Genomic DNA, 17,698 nt, shown 5'->3' with positions numbered 1-17,698 from the left:
AAAGAGAAAAGAAAAGAAAAGAAAAGAAAAGAAAAGAAAAGAAAAGAAAAGAAAAGGAAAAGAGAAAAAATATTTCAACCGAAGAAACATTACCGAGGTCTAAAGGAGAGAAACCTGACAGTGGCCAAATACATGCTTGGCATACCCCACTATACAGCCCTGCCAGGACAGCACGTGTGTGAGCGTCTCCTCCTGGTAAGCTCGTTGGTACTTCCGCCTTAAGGAAGCCTGGACAGTACATATTTTCCTGTACTTTTCTTTCTTTACCACTTCCAGCCATGTCTCTTTGCCAGCTGACCAGAACCTGCCCATCCACGAGAAAGACATGCCATTAAAAAGGCAGTCAGCCAAGAAGGCATGTGTACTATTATCTATCTTCTTTGGAATTTTTCTTTGAGGCTAAAAGTTCAGGCAATAAAGACAGAACTTTGTTTATATCTGACCTCCCTAATGAATAACTGAAGTATCACCACTAAAATACCAATGCAGTTTTTGCTAATAAACTTAAATGTCAACATGTAAGTGCAACTTAGAAAGAGTAAGTATAATTTGCAGAATATTTATGAGTTTGTACAATTTCAGAGATTTATACAAGGATGCTTGAGACATGAAGTTTTTGATTAAAACTAAAAAAATCCTCCAGGAGTATTTAAAATAGAGAAGAAAGGAGGGAATATATGTGTTTATACTTCAAACATAAAAGTTGCTACAATTCCCTGACACCTGAGGAAGTGAAATAACCAATGAGAGTATTTATATTTTTTTAATCTTCATGCACTACTATGTTACACAGTAATGTTTGTGATTGTTGCTATTTTCCGTCCTTTATGGAAAGCTGGATTTAATCTATTTTCCGAGCAGCTGCAATGAAGAATATTGCACAAGACCTGACTCTGCAAAGCTGAATTACAGGAAACAGGTCCTTTTCATTTGCTTCAATGAATACAGTGTCTGAGGCTAATTTAACATCAAAAGAAAAGAGGTAACTTTGAAACCAGGTACTGGTCCTGAGCGCACCAGCATACTCTGTACACAGAGATGATACAGCAGTGTCAAAGAGGTTCAGAAGGCTGCTCTCAAAATTGTTGTTCAGCAGAATTATTAAGATAAAATCCATAACCTGATAAGAGAATATATGCACACTTGAAGAGTGGCAAAAGGTGGAATGGACTGTGTGGAGAAACAGGAAGAAACAAAATAAAGAATCTTTATCCTCCAAGCTTATCCTTTTTGACACATAAATATCTATAGCTAACAAAACCCTATTTGCCAATACTTTTCATTAAAGATTGGAGAAAAGGGATGTAGTAATGAACAAAAGTACATTCCAAGAGCTGCTAGCCTTTAGATTTTCTTTTTCAGTTAAAACACTGCAGTGGCTTTTTAATTAAAATTATGATTTTATTATTATTCTATTTTAATAGTCTCTTCCAAGGAGCTCTGAAAGTAACTAGAAAGTCACTTGAAAAAAAACTTTTTCTTAACTTTCTTAGTCTGGATTTCCAATTGGCAATGAATATGCATGCTTTTTACTCATCTAAAAACATGTAATGATACTGAGAGAATAAATATGATGTTATATTTTACTGTTGAAATAAATGTGAGAAAGTTGCAAAGGCAAAATATCAGTAAGACATAAGTTCATCTGACACAGGTGGGACTGCATTTCTGAGGTGGAAAAGCTGTTTGAACAAGATGACAAGCTGTGATAGCTTTACAAAATGTCATTTCCTAGTTATTAATTTCCAGCTTTTTCCAAGAATGGAAATTCCAAGAAGAAAAACACATCGCTTCACAGCTGTGAATGGCCTGCTTGCCAAAAATGCAAATGTAATCACCGCCTGTGAATCAAAGAGAAGTGGTGGCACTGCTGGTAAATATAAGTAAGGACTTCATGGAAACATAGATCTCTAGAGCCGAAAGTCAGATTTGGAAAGGCTATCAGTGCATGTGCATAACAGCAAGGACATCTGTAATAAACTGGCCAGTACAAAGAAGAACGTAGGTGTAAAACAGAAAATCCTTTTAAGAGGCAATTGTGGCATTTGAGTTGCTACAAATGCTAAGGCTTTATAAAGGCTGCTGCCACTACTAGGGGTTCAAAGAATGGTTCCTAAAATTTTTCCAGCTCAAATCTCTGTCCCTCAAATAACAGAAAACACACATCAGAGATTAAGTCACTAATCATAGTGTTAAGAAGCTTAAAAAGAGTGCCTGCATCAATATCAACTGAGTCACTTTGTTGTTTTTTTTTTCAAATTTCCTGGACCCTACATGGCTTTAAATGGACATTTCAGTCATACTGAAACCTAGGCAAATATGGGTCTTCCCTTAATAGTATATAATTCAGAGCAGATGGCACTAGAGGCATTAAAAGAGATTGGCTTGACCAGTTTTTTTTAAGGGGATAAACCAAATAATAAACTCCTGCAGACTAGGCTGGAAAGAGCATAGCTTCTATACCACTAGGCCAGCCACCATTATCTCCATGCTCATTAAATGAAGGACACCTGAACAACTTGCTTTAGAACTGGCATGAAATAGGTTGAACAAGTTATTAATTATACAGCTGTAGTGACTAGCACTGATCACCAGAAAGCTCTGAGCCAGGAGTCCCATTGGCTTGATCCATGTGTTCTCTTACCATGCATTCCAAAAATATTTTATCTTTTAAAAGATCTCTTACGCTGTGTATATTTCCACTCAAACACTGTTTTGTTTTTTTTTCCTGTGTCTATTACTCCTTGATTCTTGTCAGATTTCCTCTATATGTGGGTAGAAATGAAAGATTAATGTCACCAGGACTTGCTGTGATAACAAGAGGGGTAACAGCCTAGTAAACAGCTTTTCTGTTCTTGGGTTCTAAATCACTGATTTCTTTCTCTTGTTTAGCTTATCAGTACATTCTGAACTGCTAGCAACTTAAGGCAGACAAAAGCATCAAATCAGGACTTAGACATAATAAAGAGGGAGAGAAAGTAACTATGTAGTCAGCTTTTTGGATACTGACTGTCAGAGATAGTAGGGTTGCTATCAAAATGTGTACTGAAATATGAGCAGTAATACTGAAACTTTGTTTTTTGGGATACTTTATGTATTATGAGCTGCTGAGAAGGGAAATATTACATTTAAAATTTTACAGGTCTGTTTGTTAAAGCACAAGAAAAGAAATGAAAATTATGAAAGGCGATGTAAAAGTGGATCTACAGTACTGAAGATTTTTGTGGACAAAACAGCCACAATGCTCACCATGCAAGATATAAACCAAAGAACAGCCAGACGGACTTAAGTAGAGGGCCTTTTTCCTTGTCAAAGAAAAGGCACACATCTACTATCTCATTATCTGATACATACAGAGGTTTATAATGTAGAATAATGTCAGAAAAGAAGTCAGGGAAACAGACCACAATGGCTCCTGACACACATCCAATTCCTTTTTTCAGCCCTGATTTATAGAAAGAACACAATCGGGTCTGGTCTGACATTTTCACTAATCTCCAAAAAAATAAATTGTGAAACAGTGGGTATTAAAGAATAGATAAATCCAAACAAACTTAAATATGAAACAAGAGCCAAAATACGAGCCAGGCAGGAAAATGCAATTGCTGTAAATAAGCATTTGCTTAATTTATGGTATAAATTTCTTCCATGTAAGTTAACAAAGGACTTGTTTCCAAGTAAACAAGATGCCACGAATGGTCTAAGCAGAGTCTATTTGAAACAGCAGCTTGTAATCCATGAATTGTTAGACTGCCAGGTGGTTGAATGATTGGCAAGATATAATATTAATAGTAGGAAATGAAATTATTAGAGAATTATAGGATATTTCAACCTCTGTATTCAGTAGTGGCTTAAGAGTAAAATAATGTAAAATTCAAGAAAACAACAAGAAAACCTGAAACTCATTTGGAAGCACTAGCAACCTCTCCCTTAATGTTCCTTTCAGCCTAGCTGCCTAGCTACCAACTAATTTCAAGATGTACTTTACAGAAGCATGTTCAAGTGGAGCAGTCCCTTGTATATTTTCAATTGCTTTCACATCACTGAACATGCTTAGAAGAAAACTTGTGTTACAATGGAAATGGGTAAAGACTTGGGACTTTGGAATCAGCAAGGGATCTCTCCAGGGCCTTAGTTCAATTTACAGTCCAAAAGAATGTACAGCGGGCTTTTTTTCCCTTTCCATTACTGACCTTTTTAGGGTAACTTTGTGTGTTTCTTTTCAGTAGCCAAAATATTGTGCAATAACAGTAATAAGGGACTAATAAGGCCTCTACTCCTGAAAAATGTCTGCTGATGAGTATAACCAGAATAGCTATCAGCAGATATACTGATCTTACCTTTGCTCTTTTGCGACTTTGCATCTTCATTTGTTGCAAATTTTCATTTGTCATAAGTGAACATGCTCCACTTTACCATTATTGACTCTGTCAGAGCTAGCTTAAGTAGTGGTCTTCCAATCTTACTGTAAGAGAAGACCTGCTAATTTTTAAACATGCACATTTATTTCATCATATTTCTGAATACAAAATGGGGCTATACCTGCCTACAATTCTTTTACACAGCTTCAGACTTACCAGACTGAAAATGATGAAAAAATATACACAGGAATTGGAAGAGATCTATCTAGCATTTGTGGAATGGCATTTCAGGCAGACGTCCTTCCTTCATATTTCCTTTTTCCTACGTACTTGCAACCCCAGCAGATAAAGGCTATTACCCTAACATCTTTATGCAAAGCATGAAAAATAAATATACACATGAATCCAGAATAAGAAGTAAATATACAAAACAAAATGATGGGTTTTGTTTTTAAAAAAGTTGCCAACGTCACTTGGCAAAACTTGAAAACCCCATTTGTTTATAGATCACTCTGGGAAGATTTACAGCACAGATTTGCACAGATGTCTGAACATGGAGAGGCTCCCTAACAGTCCCTAGGGAGAGAGCTCAGAGGAAACTGGGAGCACTGGTGTGTCTTAGGATGTCACTCCTGATTTTCTGAACAGCCGTCCAGGCCTATACTGTTTCCTCTGTTGACTACACAGCTCTTTAAAAAACAGATAGCAGATCTTTTTCTCATCTTTTAATTTCTGAAACTTTGAAACAAATTTGTAACTTTTTCTATCATCATTGTCTTTTAAATGTAGTAGCTGAGAATTTCATGACTGTAAGTGATTCATTTATGTAAAAATTACTAGATCTATGCCAAGTCGAAAATAATAGAATCATAGAATAGTTAGGGTTGGAAAGGACCTTAAGATCATCTAGTTCCAACCCTCCTGCCATAGGCAGGGACACCTCACACTAAATCATATCACCCAAGGCCTCGTCCAACCTGGTCTTGAACACTGCCAGGGATGGAACAATCACAACCTCCCTGGGCAACCTATTCCAGTGCCTCACCACCCTCACAGGAAAGAATTTCCTCCTTATACCCAATCTAAACTTCCCCTGTTTGAGTTTGAACCTGTTAACCCTTGTCCTATCACTACAGTCCCTAATCAATAGTACATCCCCCAGCATCCCTATAGCCCCGGATTTGTGATACAGCAATAAGGATATCAGACCTGTAGAAGATGAAAGCTGCAGTAACACAATTATGTGATTGCTCAGTTTCACGCATTTTATATCTGGATGTTTTGAAGGCAAAAACTGAAACCTAGTGATTTTTTTTCCCAATGAAATGAAGTTAACGTTATGAAAATAACAGATTTGTTGCAGTCTCACAGGGGCAAATTTTCATGACATTCAAATGAGGAAGGCTATTTCAAACTCTACTGGAAATGAAGATTTAAAGGCAAATAAGGAGAACACAAAAAATGCAAAAGAAAAACGAGGAGAAGTAAAAGTAAACTAGCTGTGGAATCAGGCCCTAGATAGTAAGGCAAATGTACAGAGGTATGATAAAAGGAAAACAGATGTTGGCTAAGTCAAGGAAACATCACATGTCAAATGACAGCACTGCTCACAAGCTAACTACAGACTTTTCTGAGACTATAAAGATAATTATGAATATAAAGCTCTAAGAAGGATGCTCTTGCACTGTACCTATGTAGGATCCGTGAACTTTCTTTGAAACTTGTTATGTGTACATGTTATGTCTTACACAATTACATGTGGGAATTTTTTCAAAATATTGATAATTAAAAAATACAATTTCACCAAAACTAAAACTTCTTTCTCACACACAAATTATTACTATTATTATTATTATGGATAAATTTCAGAATTATCAAAACTTTCTTCATCAAAATAAACCCTTTTTTCCTAGTCTAACATGATTTTTCTTCAAATATTTAATTGGAAAAATAATTTTAAATTATTAAATTGAACTAAAGCATAATAAAACTACTGAAAAGAGATTTTTCAACTGATCTTTGCAGAATTTGAAGTCTCTGACAAAATAAAAGACAGTTATGCATACTTCTCAAGTAATCTCCCTTTTTTTTTTTAAATGCTTAACATTTTCATAGAAGGGGAAACTTCTTCCTTAATTATCTATACAGGAATGTATTTTGACTTAGTACTTGAGGTTCTGAGTTTTTAAAACAGCACCATGAGGTGCTGTTATAAAACTAGCAAATGAAATGGACAAGAAACAAATATAAGTAATGAGTTCCTCTGTGCTTCTTGAATCTTCAAAACTGAGGTCATAAGCAAAATCAGTTTCTGCCATTTAGTTTCTAAAGCTGAGCAATGTTCTACCTTTTCACACATAACAAGTTTGAAAATGTTTCCTAATTTTCGATGAAAAACATTTAAAAGATCATTTCATGCTATGCCCATGTCATGCACTTATTTAAGTCACACACACATCTTCAAAATATCACCAATGACAACAACTAGAGGAGGTTAGAAATCTACTTACACTTTTTGTAATGTTCTAGTGCCTATTAGTCTGAATTAAAACCCACAGTAGCTGAAATCTTGTGGGAATCTCAGTAATAAAGTTGAGTCATTTGTGCTGTCATTAGAATGATAATGATGACATCACTGTTTAGTGACTTCATGTGTGTCAACTGACCAAAAGTTTCTTTTAATATTACATTCAGCCTAAGCAGTTAGTTTGTTCTTGCTGTTGTGTTTTAAAACATTATATTCTGTACTGGACTGCCTTTGCTTTGTATTAATATTCTCATATTATAAAATATTAAAGTATGTATTCCGCATAAGCTAAGTTAGTTGCATTAGAATGAATTAATCTGATTAAATGTGCACACTGCAGGTGCCCATTTACAAGTTAGATTCCATTTATATGTAAATTTATATATATTATGTATTGTTAATAAACAGTGGAGCTTTTGTTGGTAAGTTCAGTGACCTCAAAAGCACATCTCCTCCTAAGACAGCCATCTCAAATATGTGATGTAAGTCATACCCAGAAAGAAATTCTCTCCACTGACAGCCAGAGGTTACTACCTAAGGTATGGCAGACATCTGTCCTTAGGTGAGCTGAATTCTGTCTGTTGTGCCTTACACTGTAATTGTGCTCAGGAAATTGTGTCAGAAGAATGGTGCCTCTCATCTTGGAAAAAAAAACCATAAAGGAACATTTCAGCCAAGATAAGGGAAGGGAATAAAGGGAGAGGATTTCGATCAAGGCATTTCAACAGTGATCCAGATTTGGGTTACCTCCTGTCCTCAGTTGAATAAGCTGTAAATGGGCTTTTAGTCCTTAAAGCTGAGCTCCCCATGAAGCTTGCTGCCCTTCTTGCTTATGTTATGCTTGGGATAGACACTGAAGTGCCTTGTCTCCACTGCCCTCAGTGTCCAGTTACATTTGAATGGAACTTTGTCCATAACAAGATAATCTACAGATTTGCACAGGGAGGTGTGAGAATAAATTGTGCTTTAAAGACAAGATTATATCTTCAGGAAAATTTGGAGAAGATCATTTGAACACTAAAGTGAGGGGCAGAGAAATACACTGTGTGCTTGCACGTGGTGGAGGAGGGGGAACAACGTATGTTTTTCTGAATACAGCTTGAAAGAGAATGTCTCTGAGGAAGTACCCTTTTCCTGAGTCAAAATTTGCCATTTGTCCTGTTTGGCATGGTTTGCAATATTTTTGTTTATTTAAAGAAACACTGATTATTTTAAGACAGCATTTCCTATCACACTCATGTTAAAGTACTTGGATTTAATGTTTGCAAGTCTAATTAATACTCTCCAAAAAAAAATATTGCAGAGATAAGACTATGCCAAAAGACTGTTTAGGCCAGAAAAAATAGTAAAACTTCTCTGAAATTGCTGACTCAACTTGAAATGGAAGTCAAAAAAACTAGCAGTATACCGGGCATCACCAAGGAAGGTACTGAGAAAAAAAGCAGGTGTAATTTTACTACTGTATAAAAACCTTAGTGTGTCCATGTTGTAAGTAATGGATACTGTTTGGTCTATATATTGCAAGAACACAGTAGTGTTTGAGGAAATCCAATGAACAACAGGTAAAATGATCAAGGGATGGGGCAGAAGCCTATTTAGGAAAATCTAAGGAGGCTAAAATTTTCAGTTGCTATAGGAAAAGTCTGAGGAGGTTATGACCAAGCTCTACAAAATCATGAAGCTGGTGGATAAAGTGAATGCAGAATCTTTCAGCAAACCCCACAGTGACAGAACTAAGAGACACTTGTTGAAACCAGCAGTACATCCATGAAGAAAGTGCTTTCCTACGTAAAATGGTTCTCAGAAGCCTGTGGGAGAAGACAGAATCATCAAATTAAAAGAAGAGACTAGACAAATCACAGGCAACAGGTCCTTAGATGGACTTCGGAGGGAACAGGCAAAGCTGAACCATCTAACACTATGACACTAGTAGATGCTGGTCAATATGATGGAAATGGACCGCAGAAATTGAACAGGCTTTCATTTTTTCCTGTTGCTGAAGATGAAGACAGAATCCTAGGTTAAGCAGGCCATTGGTCAGGGCCAGTAGGACATGTCTTGTTAGAAAATACAATATTTGATCACCTCGAACTCTACCCTTAATTCACTAGATAAAAGAACATTTGTTCCCATTTCATTTTGTAAAAAGAGCACTGTTTAATATATCACACTCTGGTAAGTAGTGTAATGTTGACTATACAGGCTTTATCAGTATCACTAACACTGGCAGAGCAAATAAAAGCATACATACCACCTTGAATTTCTATGGTCATCGTGATTTACGGCCCACACCTCTTATGAAAGCCTCTTTTGCTAAATGAAGTCACATATGAATTACAACAAAGTCAGACTTCATGGACGAAAGGTCATCTCTAACTTGCAGGCTTTGTTCAGCATTCAGAATCCCCCCAATCATACATGTGCTGTTTGCTACTTCAGTGTCTTCATGAGTCTGCACACTGTGCAGCCTTCACAGAACTTTCCCAATGGACTGTATTCAGCATCTCCAACTATTAAAAGGGTAATTGGAAATTATGTGAGGATACAACCTTCTTTTGTTCAAGAATAGTCTCATAAGCTACAGCAACAGGGGACAGGTAATACTGCCAGCACTGACAACAGGCACTTGCCTCCCACAGACAATATTAATACTGGAGAGGAAAAAAGATTAATGCAGTACAGGAATAAAAAGTGGTATGAATGCTGTTAATACTATTCACAGTAATATTTACATGCTGTTCTCTGCCCTGTAGATAAAGATTCCTTCAAAGAACAAGCTGGTTTTGTTCATGATCTACCCTGCACTGGGATTCTAAGTCTGAAAGTCAGCAGATACTTCAAATACAGCTGTGATGCCATTAACTGATAGGTATATGACTCATTCAATAGCATTTATTACATATATCATCTTTACACTGGCAATATGCTTGATAGCACCAAGCAATTAACCAAGGAACTGTTTTGGGATGGCAGTGTGAAGTAGCCACAGCTACCTCCTTGCAGATATCGGCATCAAAAATTTGCGTCACCCTCATGGCAGACTTCTACTTTGTGGTAGTGTTAAGTCAGGAAACCAGTGCAGTTATGTTAGGTTAGCACAGTTGGATCTCATCTCATCCTTCTGTCCTACCTTTTCTGCCGCAGAACAACACTATCTACTGATGTTAAGCCACAAGCATTTTCTTCTCTTCTTTCAATAAATGCTTTATTTAGCAGCTGTATTTTGATCTACATATGAAGGGAACAGTCATGAAAAGTTAATCAAATAGATCAGTTTTGTTCCCCTTACCTATAAATGTGTTACATACTGCGAAAGTCGTACTTGACAACATCCTTCAGCAATTTCCAATCTACTAAACTTCACGATATCCCAGGCAAGGGATATAACCCACTGCTGGAATTAAATAAGAACAGGTGCATTGGTCTACAGAATACCATAATCTGAACCACTGAAGGCCTTTGCTCTTAGGGCACTGGGGAGACTAGGATGTGCCATTTGCAGATCAGCCAACCCTAAGTTCCAAAAAACAGGAAAGCCTGAATTGGCATATGTTACAAAATATAAGTAAAGACATAAGAAGACCAACCCACAAAGTAAACAGATAACTATCAACTCTAGACAGGGCACGCAGCAGGAACTGTGGCAAAAAGCTGACTGTGGTCCTGAGGCTTATTAGTTCTTTGGGCTAATTATCTGTACCGTGAAAAAACAAAGATATCTAGAATCTGATCAGCTACTCCTTTTACAGCCAGTAACCTGTTGTCCAACAACCCTGGCTGATGGCTCTACTTGCCAACAATTCTCCACCTAAACTTCCTCCAAAACAGCGTTTTTTCCGTACGTTCAAATTTTCCTTTCATTACAGAAGGCAAAAAACAAAATAAAATAAAAAAAAACCAAACCGAAACAAACAAAACCAAACCAACACAACAGAAATACGACATGTTCTGTGGAACACTGCTGCTCTACGGTCCAGTGACAGTCAAGGAATTGGAGACACTGAAATGCACATATTCCTGTCTCAGCTAAGGTTTCACCTTTCAGTAGGTTTCCTTGTTACTACCTTGTTACTACCTTGTTATTTCTTCTTACGAATAACTAGACAAATCAATTATCTTCACTGAAAATTCTGTACCATCATTTATCCCTTCCAGACTATTCCCCAGAAATGTTCTCATTCACAATCACACTTCACAATCACATTCTGAATTTAAGGAATGCGTAGGAATGAGTGGCAGAAATGAGCAGCATTAATGTAACAGGTAGTAATCCTTAAATAAGTCACCCTTTTATTTTGCATAAATAACAACCATCTGCTTTTACTTCAGTCACTATAACTGTCAGGAAAAATATTGCAAAGTGCATCAGAAAGAGGTTTGCCTACAGGCCCTACCTATTGTTATGCTAAGCAGCAGCAGCCAGACCCGACTAAGACAATTTTGCAAGGGGAAGCACCAGCACAGCATGGGCTCACCCGCACCTCCTCAAAGCCAGCTGGTGAATTCCTGCACACTACCAGCAGGTGATACCTTTTGGATGCTTTATAATACTGGTATTGAAAAGACTATCATGCTTACACCACGTACCCTGAAGTTACTGCTCAGGGAACTGAGAGTAGAGGTTTCTTTGCCTTAAGCCTCTCCCATCCTCTCAGATGTCTCCATGTATTGGGAGCCTTGTTTCCGTTCTTCATGGGAACTTTGTTCCCACGGGAAACTACACTGCAAGGACATCCTGGGACCTTTTCTCTCCAACTCTTGGAAGAATTGTATGAATTATATCCATACTTCAGTACAAGCCTCTCACTCAAGTAAGGGAGTTACTCTTGAGTTACTCAAGAGAGTACCCTGTGCTCTCTCACGAGCTCTGTGAGAAAAAATTCTTGAGAATTTTCTCACATTCTCCCATCTTCTCCTTCCTCCCAGTTACTCCTACTCCTCCAAAACACAACAAGATATCTGGGTTAACAGATAAAGAAAGGAGAATTACAAGCAGTATCTCTCCCTGAACATCCTGAACATCCATCAGTGCTCCTGACTTCATCACGTTCCTACACATTTTGGTGCTAATACTGCTGTGAGACTGCAGTGTTGCTATCCTGTCCCACAGAACCGCACTGAGCAGCACTGAGACAAACTGGGACAAACTGAGACAAGACTGGGACAAACATACAGAGTCCTGAGTCTGCTGGTTAAGAACACCTATCAAAATCATTCCAGATTTGGAAACCAGTCCTCCTCAGCCCCAACGTAAACGGTTGCTCTGTTGGGCAGCGTCAGTAGGATGGGCTGGCCTGAGCTTCCACCTCGCCCGAGGCAGCAGAAGCTGAGCTCATACAGGACAGCCACCGGCTCCCTCCCTTTCTCTCCTCCCTCTGCACTCCAGTTTTCTCTGGCGTCTGGCTGGGGCAGGGCTTGCCTGGCTTTGCTATCTGCCTCTGGAGAACAACATGTACCTAGTCTAGTCAGCCCCCAAGGATCTCCCCAGGAGCCACCTCCAGCCTCAGGTAGCGTCTGCAAATGTCATGGTGGCAGAAGACTCTCAATTCATGATTAGCAAAACAGGCATTCTCACCTATCACATCAACATTATGACGAAATGCACCAGCAATGAAAGGGAGGCAGGCAGGTATTTTAAACAGAATGCTTGGTAGTCAATCAGCATGCACATACAGTCTATGAGGATTTTTTTCTTTGAAATTATTTCTTTTTCCTTGCAAGTATCAGTGGAAGCAGTAATAAAAGAAATAACTGAAAGTCAGAAGACTTAATCAGAAAGATACTGATTTATTTGCACAGTTATACGTAGTTATTAAGGTATGTAGCTCACTATCTCGGAGACACCCTGCAGATTGTAACACTTTAGCAATATATATTACACTGACATGGTATTACTTTATTATATTTTAAAAAACATAGAGAGCCACTACTTAGTGCAGTTATTTCAGCAAAAGTCTTAGTGGTTTCTGAGAGCAAGTGGGACTACTCTTTAGCTTGAGTAGTGCAGTTATTTTCTTATACTACAAAATGGTGTTAGTAAAGGTAACTGGAAAAAATTAACAACAGCTTTAATGGTAGTACTGACAGGGCTTTAATTCAGAACCAGGACTATTTGAAACATGAACTTTTTAATAGGCAAATGTTCAATTAACTTGATGTATTTCCTCACAAAGGAGCGTCCTTAGTTACTAGTCTATACCACAGTAACACAGAAGCCATTCATTTCTAAGCAAAGGCTATATTTTAAAATACATCATTTTATACCAGTTAAATATAGCCCTGAACAATTAGTCTATTACGTGTTTATTAAAATGATGGTGGTTTTGTTGAAAACACAGAGGAAAAAAATGTGGGAGACATGAAAAGAGAAGAGGGAATTTATTTTGAATACCTAATAGAAACCTGTCATGTTGGTGCCTTTTAAGCTATATAAAGCATTAAGTTCACACAAGAAAAAATAATTAATCTAGAGACAAAACTTTGCTGACTGCTAACTGAAAAAAAATCTGCAAGAAAATCATATGCACAAGTTACTAATACAGACTGCTTCTATTCCTCTGAGCCTCTGAGAGGAGGGGAATGCATGAAGCATTGCACAGCACAGTCTTACACATGCTACTATAAAGTCTGTCTCCTCCCCGGACACTCATCTCTAACAGTCAGTCTATTTATGCAGCAAAACTACATGTAAGTATCCCAAAATAGCTCACACAAACTATAGCTTCATTTTACCCTCCAGCCTCTAGAACTAGAAGCTTTATATTACAACTTTGCTCCTGAAATAAATACTGAAGATAAAGGTACCTGTAAGTGCAAGGACTGAACCTGACTGGTGAATGGGAAAAATGTGTGTAATGGGTTAAAAAAATGTATGTAATGAGTTCTCATTTAAAGAATGCTACGCCAGTGTTGCACAAGGAAAAGCTGATCTTTTTTTTTCCTTACTATTAGTTGTGAAACTCAGCAGCTGAACATCTGTAATAGCCATGCAAAATCTAAGTCAAAATTAAACCCTGTGACTTTCTTGGGACATGCCTTTGTGTCATAATAGGAAGGGGAGTTTGAAAGAAACAAACCAAACGCGTTACCACATTGTGTCGGTAGTCCTTAAGGAGCTGGTAGATCGGGATCTTGGCTTCATAACAATGCTCATTTTGAAAAACTCCTTCAGTAGTTCTAGAAGTCAAACATCAGTTGTCCTGAGAAAGCTTTTTCTCAAAGTACTCCATTTTGAACAAATTTTTAAAATCCTCTGCTTTTTAAACCCCTTGAAGTCCGTCTCCTGTAATAATCCAGGTTGTGAAGGAAGAATTCCAGCACACTGCAACTCCTTCCTTTTTCACGCTGACTTTACTCTAGCTCTGTGCTGTTCGGAAATGACAGTGCTTTTCTCCTCTGTCTTGTATTGCCCTGGGAGGAACTAGTCTATTTTGAATCTATTCTCCCTGCAGGTCACATGGGAGTGAAGGCAGCTGAAAAGAGTCTCTATCTCTTTCTTGCAGTGTGATAACAGGTTTAAAGGTCAAGCTCCCCTTCTTTTTTTTTTTTTCCCCTCTTTTTTTTTTTTTTAAAAACAAAAGAACAATACTGATGCGTAATAAATGAAAGGGAAGGATGAATGTAAGCTACAGTAACATTAGTGAGTTTGCAGGGAATTTCCACTTAGAGACATGCTAGATAAATTAGTCTCTGTGGAGTAAAGAAAGGATCTTTCATTCCAAGTTAATTAAAAGTCTTACCTAGAAACGTAATTCTTCTTTTTTTTTTTTTTTTCTTTTTCCTCTTGATCCCTGCCTAAATACTGTGAATAAGTACTATTATCTAACTTCACAAAACAGAACATATTCCCTGTCTGAAAGACATTCAAAATACTGTGGGGAAGTTAAAAATAAAATTCCTTGTTGACTGTTGAACACATACAGACAGTTATTGTTATAAATCACTGAAGGAAAAAATACCTCAGCTAAAGTACTCTAACATGACGTCCTCTGTAATTCAGAAAGAGATCTTTTCCTGTTACAATAAATACATTAATAATTTATACATTACAAGCAAACTTGCATTTAATTTCTAGCAAAAAAATGTATTTTTTTTTTTAATCAAAAAACTTATAAAAGCTTTGAGAGTTTATTCCCTTTAGGAAATATTAGTGTAAGCATATTTGGCAATTACAGCAGTAGAAGAGGAAAAAAATGCAGAGAAATGGATAGTGAATATACCATTTAAATTATACATTTTGAATTTTCTATGAACTGTTAGAATTGTTTTTTAAATTAAAAGAGCAAAGTTACTGCTCAACAAGTGGTTACATGCATAATAGCCATTCCTTTGTACAGTCTTTACAAGTGTTGCTGTATATTTCTTTTGATGGTAGTGCAACTAGGTTTATAATGAAAGCAAGCACAAAAATTGTATTTATAAAATTTATATAGACTTGACAAAAGGAAGGAAAACATGATAAATATTCTATGTGTTAAAATATAAAAAAACCCACCCAAATAAGAATGAGCATAAATTGTGTAAAGCTCTCTAGAACCTTTGCACTTTATAACTGTACAATAAAATGCATTACCAACTACATTGCGTATCAACAGGAAATATCCTAACTACCCTGGAGGCTTGTGTCTGCCATCTGAATATAAAGTGCTCCACAGGAATGTTAATAAGGTTTCTTGCTAAGTATTCTGTTCTTTGTGTTTCCTGGCACCTATCTCCAAATATCACCTAGTGGTTAATGCAGGACCTTTTGTAAGAGTCCTGTGGAACTATAGAAGTTAACCTCCAAGAGTGGAAAAAGCATCTGTGGTAAATTTAGCTCAAAGTGTCATACAGTCATGGGACCTCTGGTAACAGTTGGATCTGTCACTGTGCAGGTCACACGTCTGTAGGAGTAAACATAAATCAGGCACCATGTTGTGAAACATCTTTATTCCTTAAACAGATGGAATAGGTCATGTAAAAAAACCCAAAATCATATGAAATAGAGGTACTGGTCTATTACAGAATAGCTGGCCATTTTAAAGGTTTTTTATTAAAGATTGCTGGATTAATTATTATGCATAAATATGAACACTATTCCCATACCAATGAAGGAACACAAAGTGAAAGAAAATAAAGCTTTTGACTAAGTGGTTTCACAATAACATGGTGGACTGGAATGTTCAAGTACTACTTCTGCTGTGCCAGACAGTAAATATCTCAGGATTGAGACATCTACTGTATGGCATGGTAAATATCTCAATCCTGAGAACAGTTTGTTCTCAAAAACATATCAGTCCAGATGCTGCCTCTTACATGTAGTTACCAGCAATATAACTAGAAATATAAGTATTCTATATAAATATAAATATACTGTATTCTATATAATAAATATTAGCATTAAATTAGCATTACAGGTTCTTATGTAATTAAGGTGATGTCTTTCAAGGCAGATTCAGAAAAAAAGTCTCCTGGAGATGCAAATCACGAACAGGGGTAGATACTAACACTTACTGCTAAAAATGCTTTCCTTTTTCGTCTTCTTTACCAGCTCCTTAGAAATAAAACCCTGCCCTCCAAGTGCCTGTCAGCTTCGGTTGCTATTATGAAATATGCGTTAATTAGCGACAAGATGACTGCAGTATTGTAGCCATATTCCAATCAGTCAAATCAGAGCCAGTCCTCAGCAACCTTAGAAACACAGGCTTCCTCCAAAAGGAGGGAGAGAGAGCTTAATAGTTGTCCAGGGAATGTTAGTTTTATGTGAAATTCAAAATTTTACATTGGTGAAGCTAAAAAAAGAAAGGACAGTTTGAGAAAATGAGGCATAAAAAGGAGAAACAATAAGCAATCAAAACAACCCTTAATTTTTCATCTGGATTGGTATCTTGCAAGCCATGTGCAAAGCAAAAACCATTTGTCAGTGATTTCTCAGCTCTACTAGTAGGAAAATTTTTTTTTGAGGGAACCTAGGGATTTGATAGTATGGGAAGGACAAACCTTTTCTAGAAAAGTTTCTGGGGAAAGTATTAGATGAACTTTGGCAGTTAGCAGTAGCTTTTAATTCATAGGAAAACCTGCCGTGCTACCATTAGTATCAACGGCAGTTTTATCTAAGATTTAAATAAAGATAAGAGCATACCAGTCCACTGTGCTCATGGAAGATGACGCAGTATTTATTTTAGGCCCCAGGTCTTGGTATAGAGTCAGATAATGTAAACTCTCAATTTCTCATAACTTGAGGAATTAAAAGGGGAGAAATTAAGAGAAATAAAGAGAATAAAGTGTGAAGTGGTCATTCCACTCTGATAGCAATGGAAAATTATGATATCAAGCAATCATTTAAATAGCCCTTAAGAAGTCATCAACAAGAGAAGTAAATGAAACATCTCAAAGACAGAATAAATCACAGTATCAGATCCAACATCATTATAAGAGGTAATTTACATATCAGAAGATGAAAATGTATCTCTGTTAATTGGAAACATTCTTTTTCCCCAGAAAAATATTTTATGAGTGATAGCTACTGCATTTTATATTATTAAATCCAAAATGAAAAGATGAAAATTATGCACAGATATATATCTAAGTCCTATCAAAAAAGATAATATAAGCATATTCATTATTGTACACTACCTGTGTACATGGCTTCATAGATGCACATACAATATAGATAGTACATGAATACAAACATTTATTTGAGATGTGCAACAGACATCTGTGGCATCTGATTTTCACATGTCATTCTGTAACTTCATAAATATTGTATTTCTTTTCCTTTTTGGAATCTTTTCTTTTTCGGGCTGAAGGAATAAAGGCTCTCAAACACAGC

General features: G+C 36.8%; 1 protein-coding gene across 2 annotated transcripts in view; it reads right to left on the bottom strand.

The window, feature by feature from the left end:
* LOC133277500 (cAMP-specific 3',5'-cyclic phosphodiesterase 4D) overlaps window positions 1-17,698 on the bottom strand; it is a 280,131-nt gene that overhangs the window by 142,959 nt on the left and 119,474 nt on the right. Inside the window, exon 1 of one of the 2 annotated variants that reach the window (XM_061469350.1) lies at window positions 13,977-14,401. The exons of the other annotated variant lie outside the window; for it this stretch is intronic. Coding sequence (XP_061325334.1) covers window positions 13,977-14,041 — 65 coding nt within the window. The 5' untranslated portion in view covers window positions 14,042-14,401. Of the gene's footprint in view, window positions 1-13,976; window positions 14,402-17,698 lie in introns of those variants that run through there. 2 annotated transcript variants of the gene reach the window in all.

Source organism: Pezoporus flaviventris, unplaced genomic scaffold, assembly GCF_033815535.1.
Source record: "Pezoporus flaviventris isolate CSIRO_AGI_PZ_B2104156 unplaced genomic scaffold, CSIRO_AGI_Pfla_v1 ptg000057l, whole genome shotgun sequence".
NCBI classification, from domain to species: domain Eukaryota; kingdom Metazoa; phylum Chordata; class Aves; order Psittaciformes; family Psittacidae; genus Pezoporus; species Pezoporus flaviventris.
This window is presented reverse-complemented; position numbering and strand designations above follow the sequence as displayed.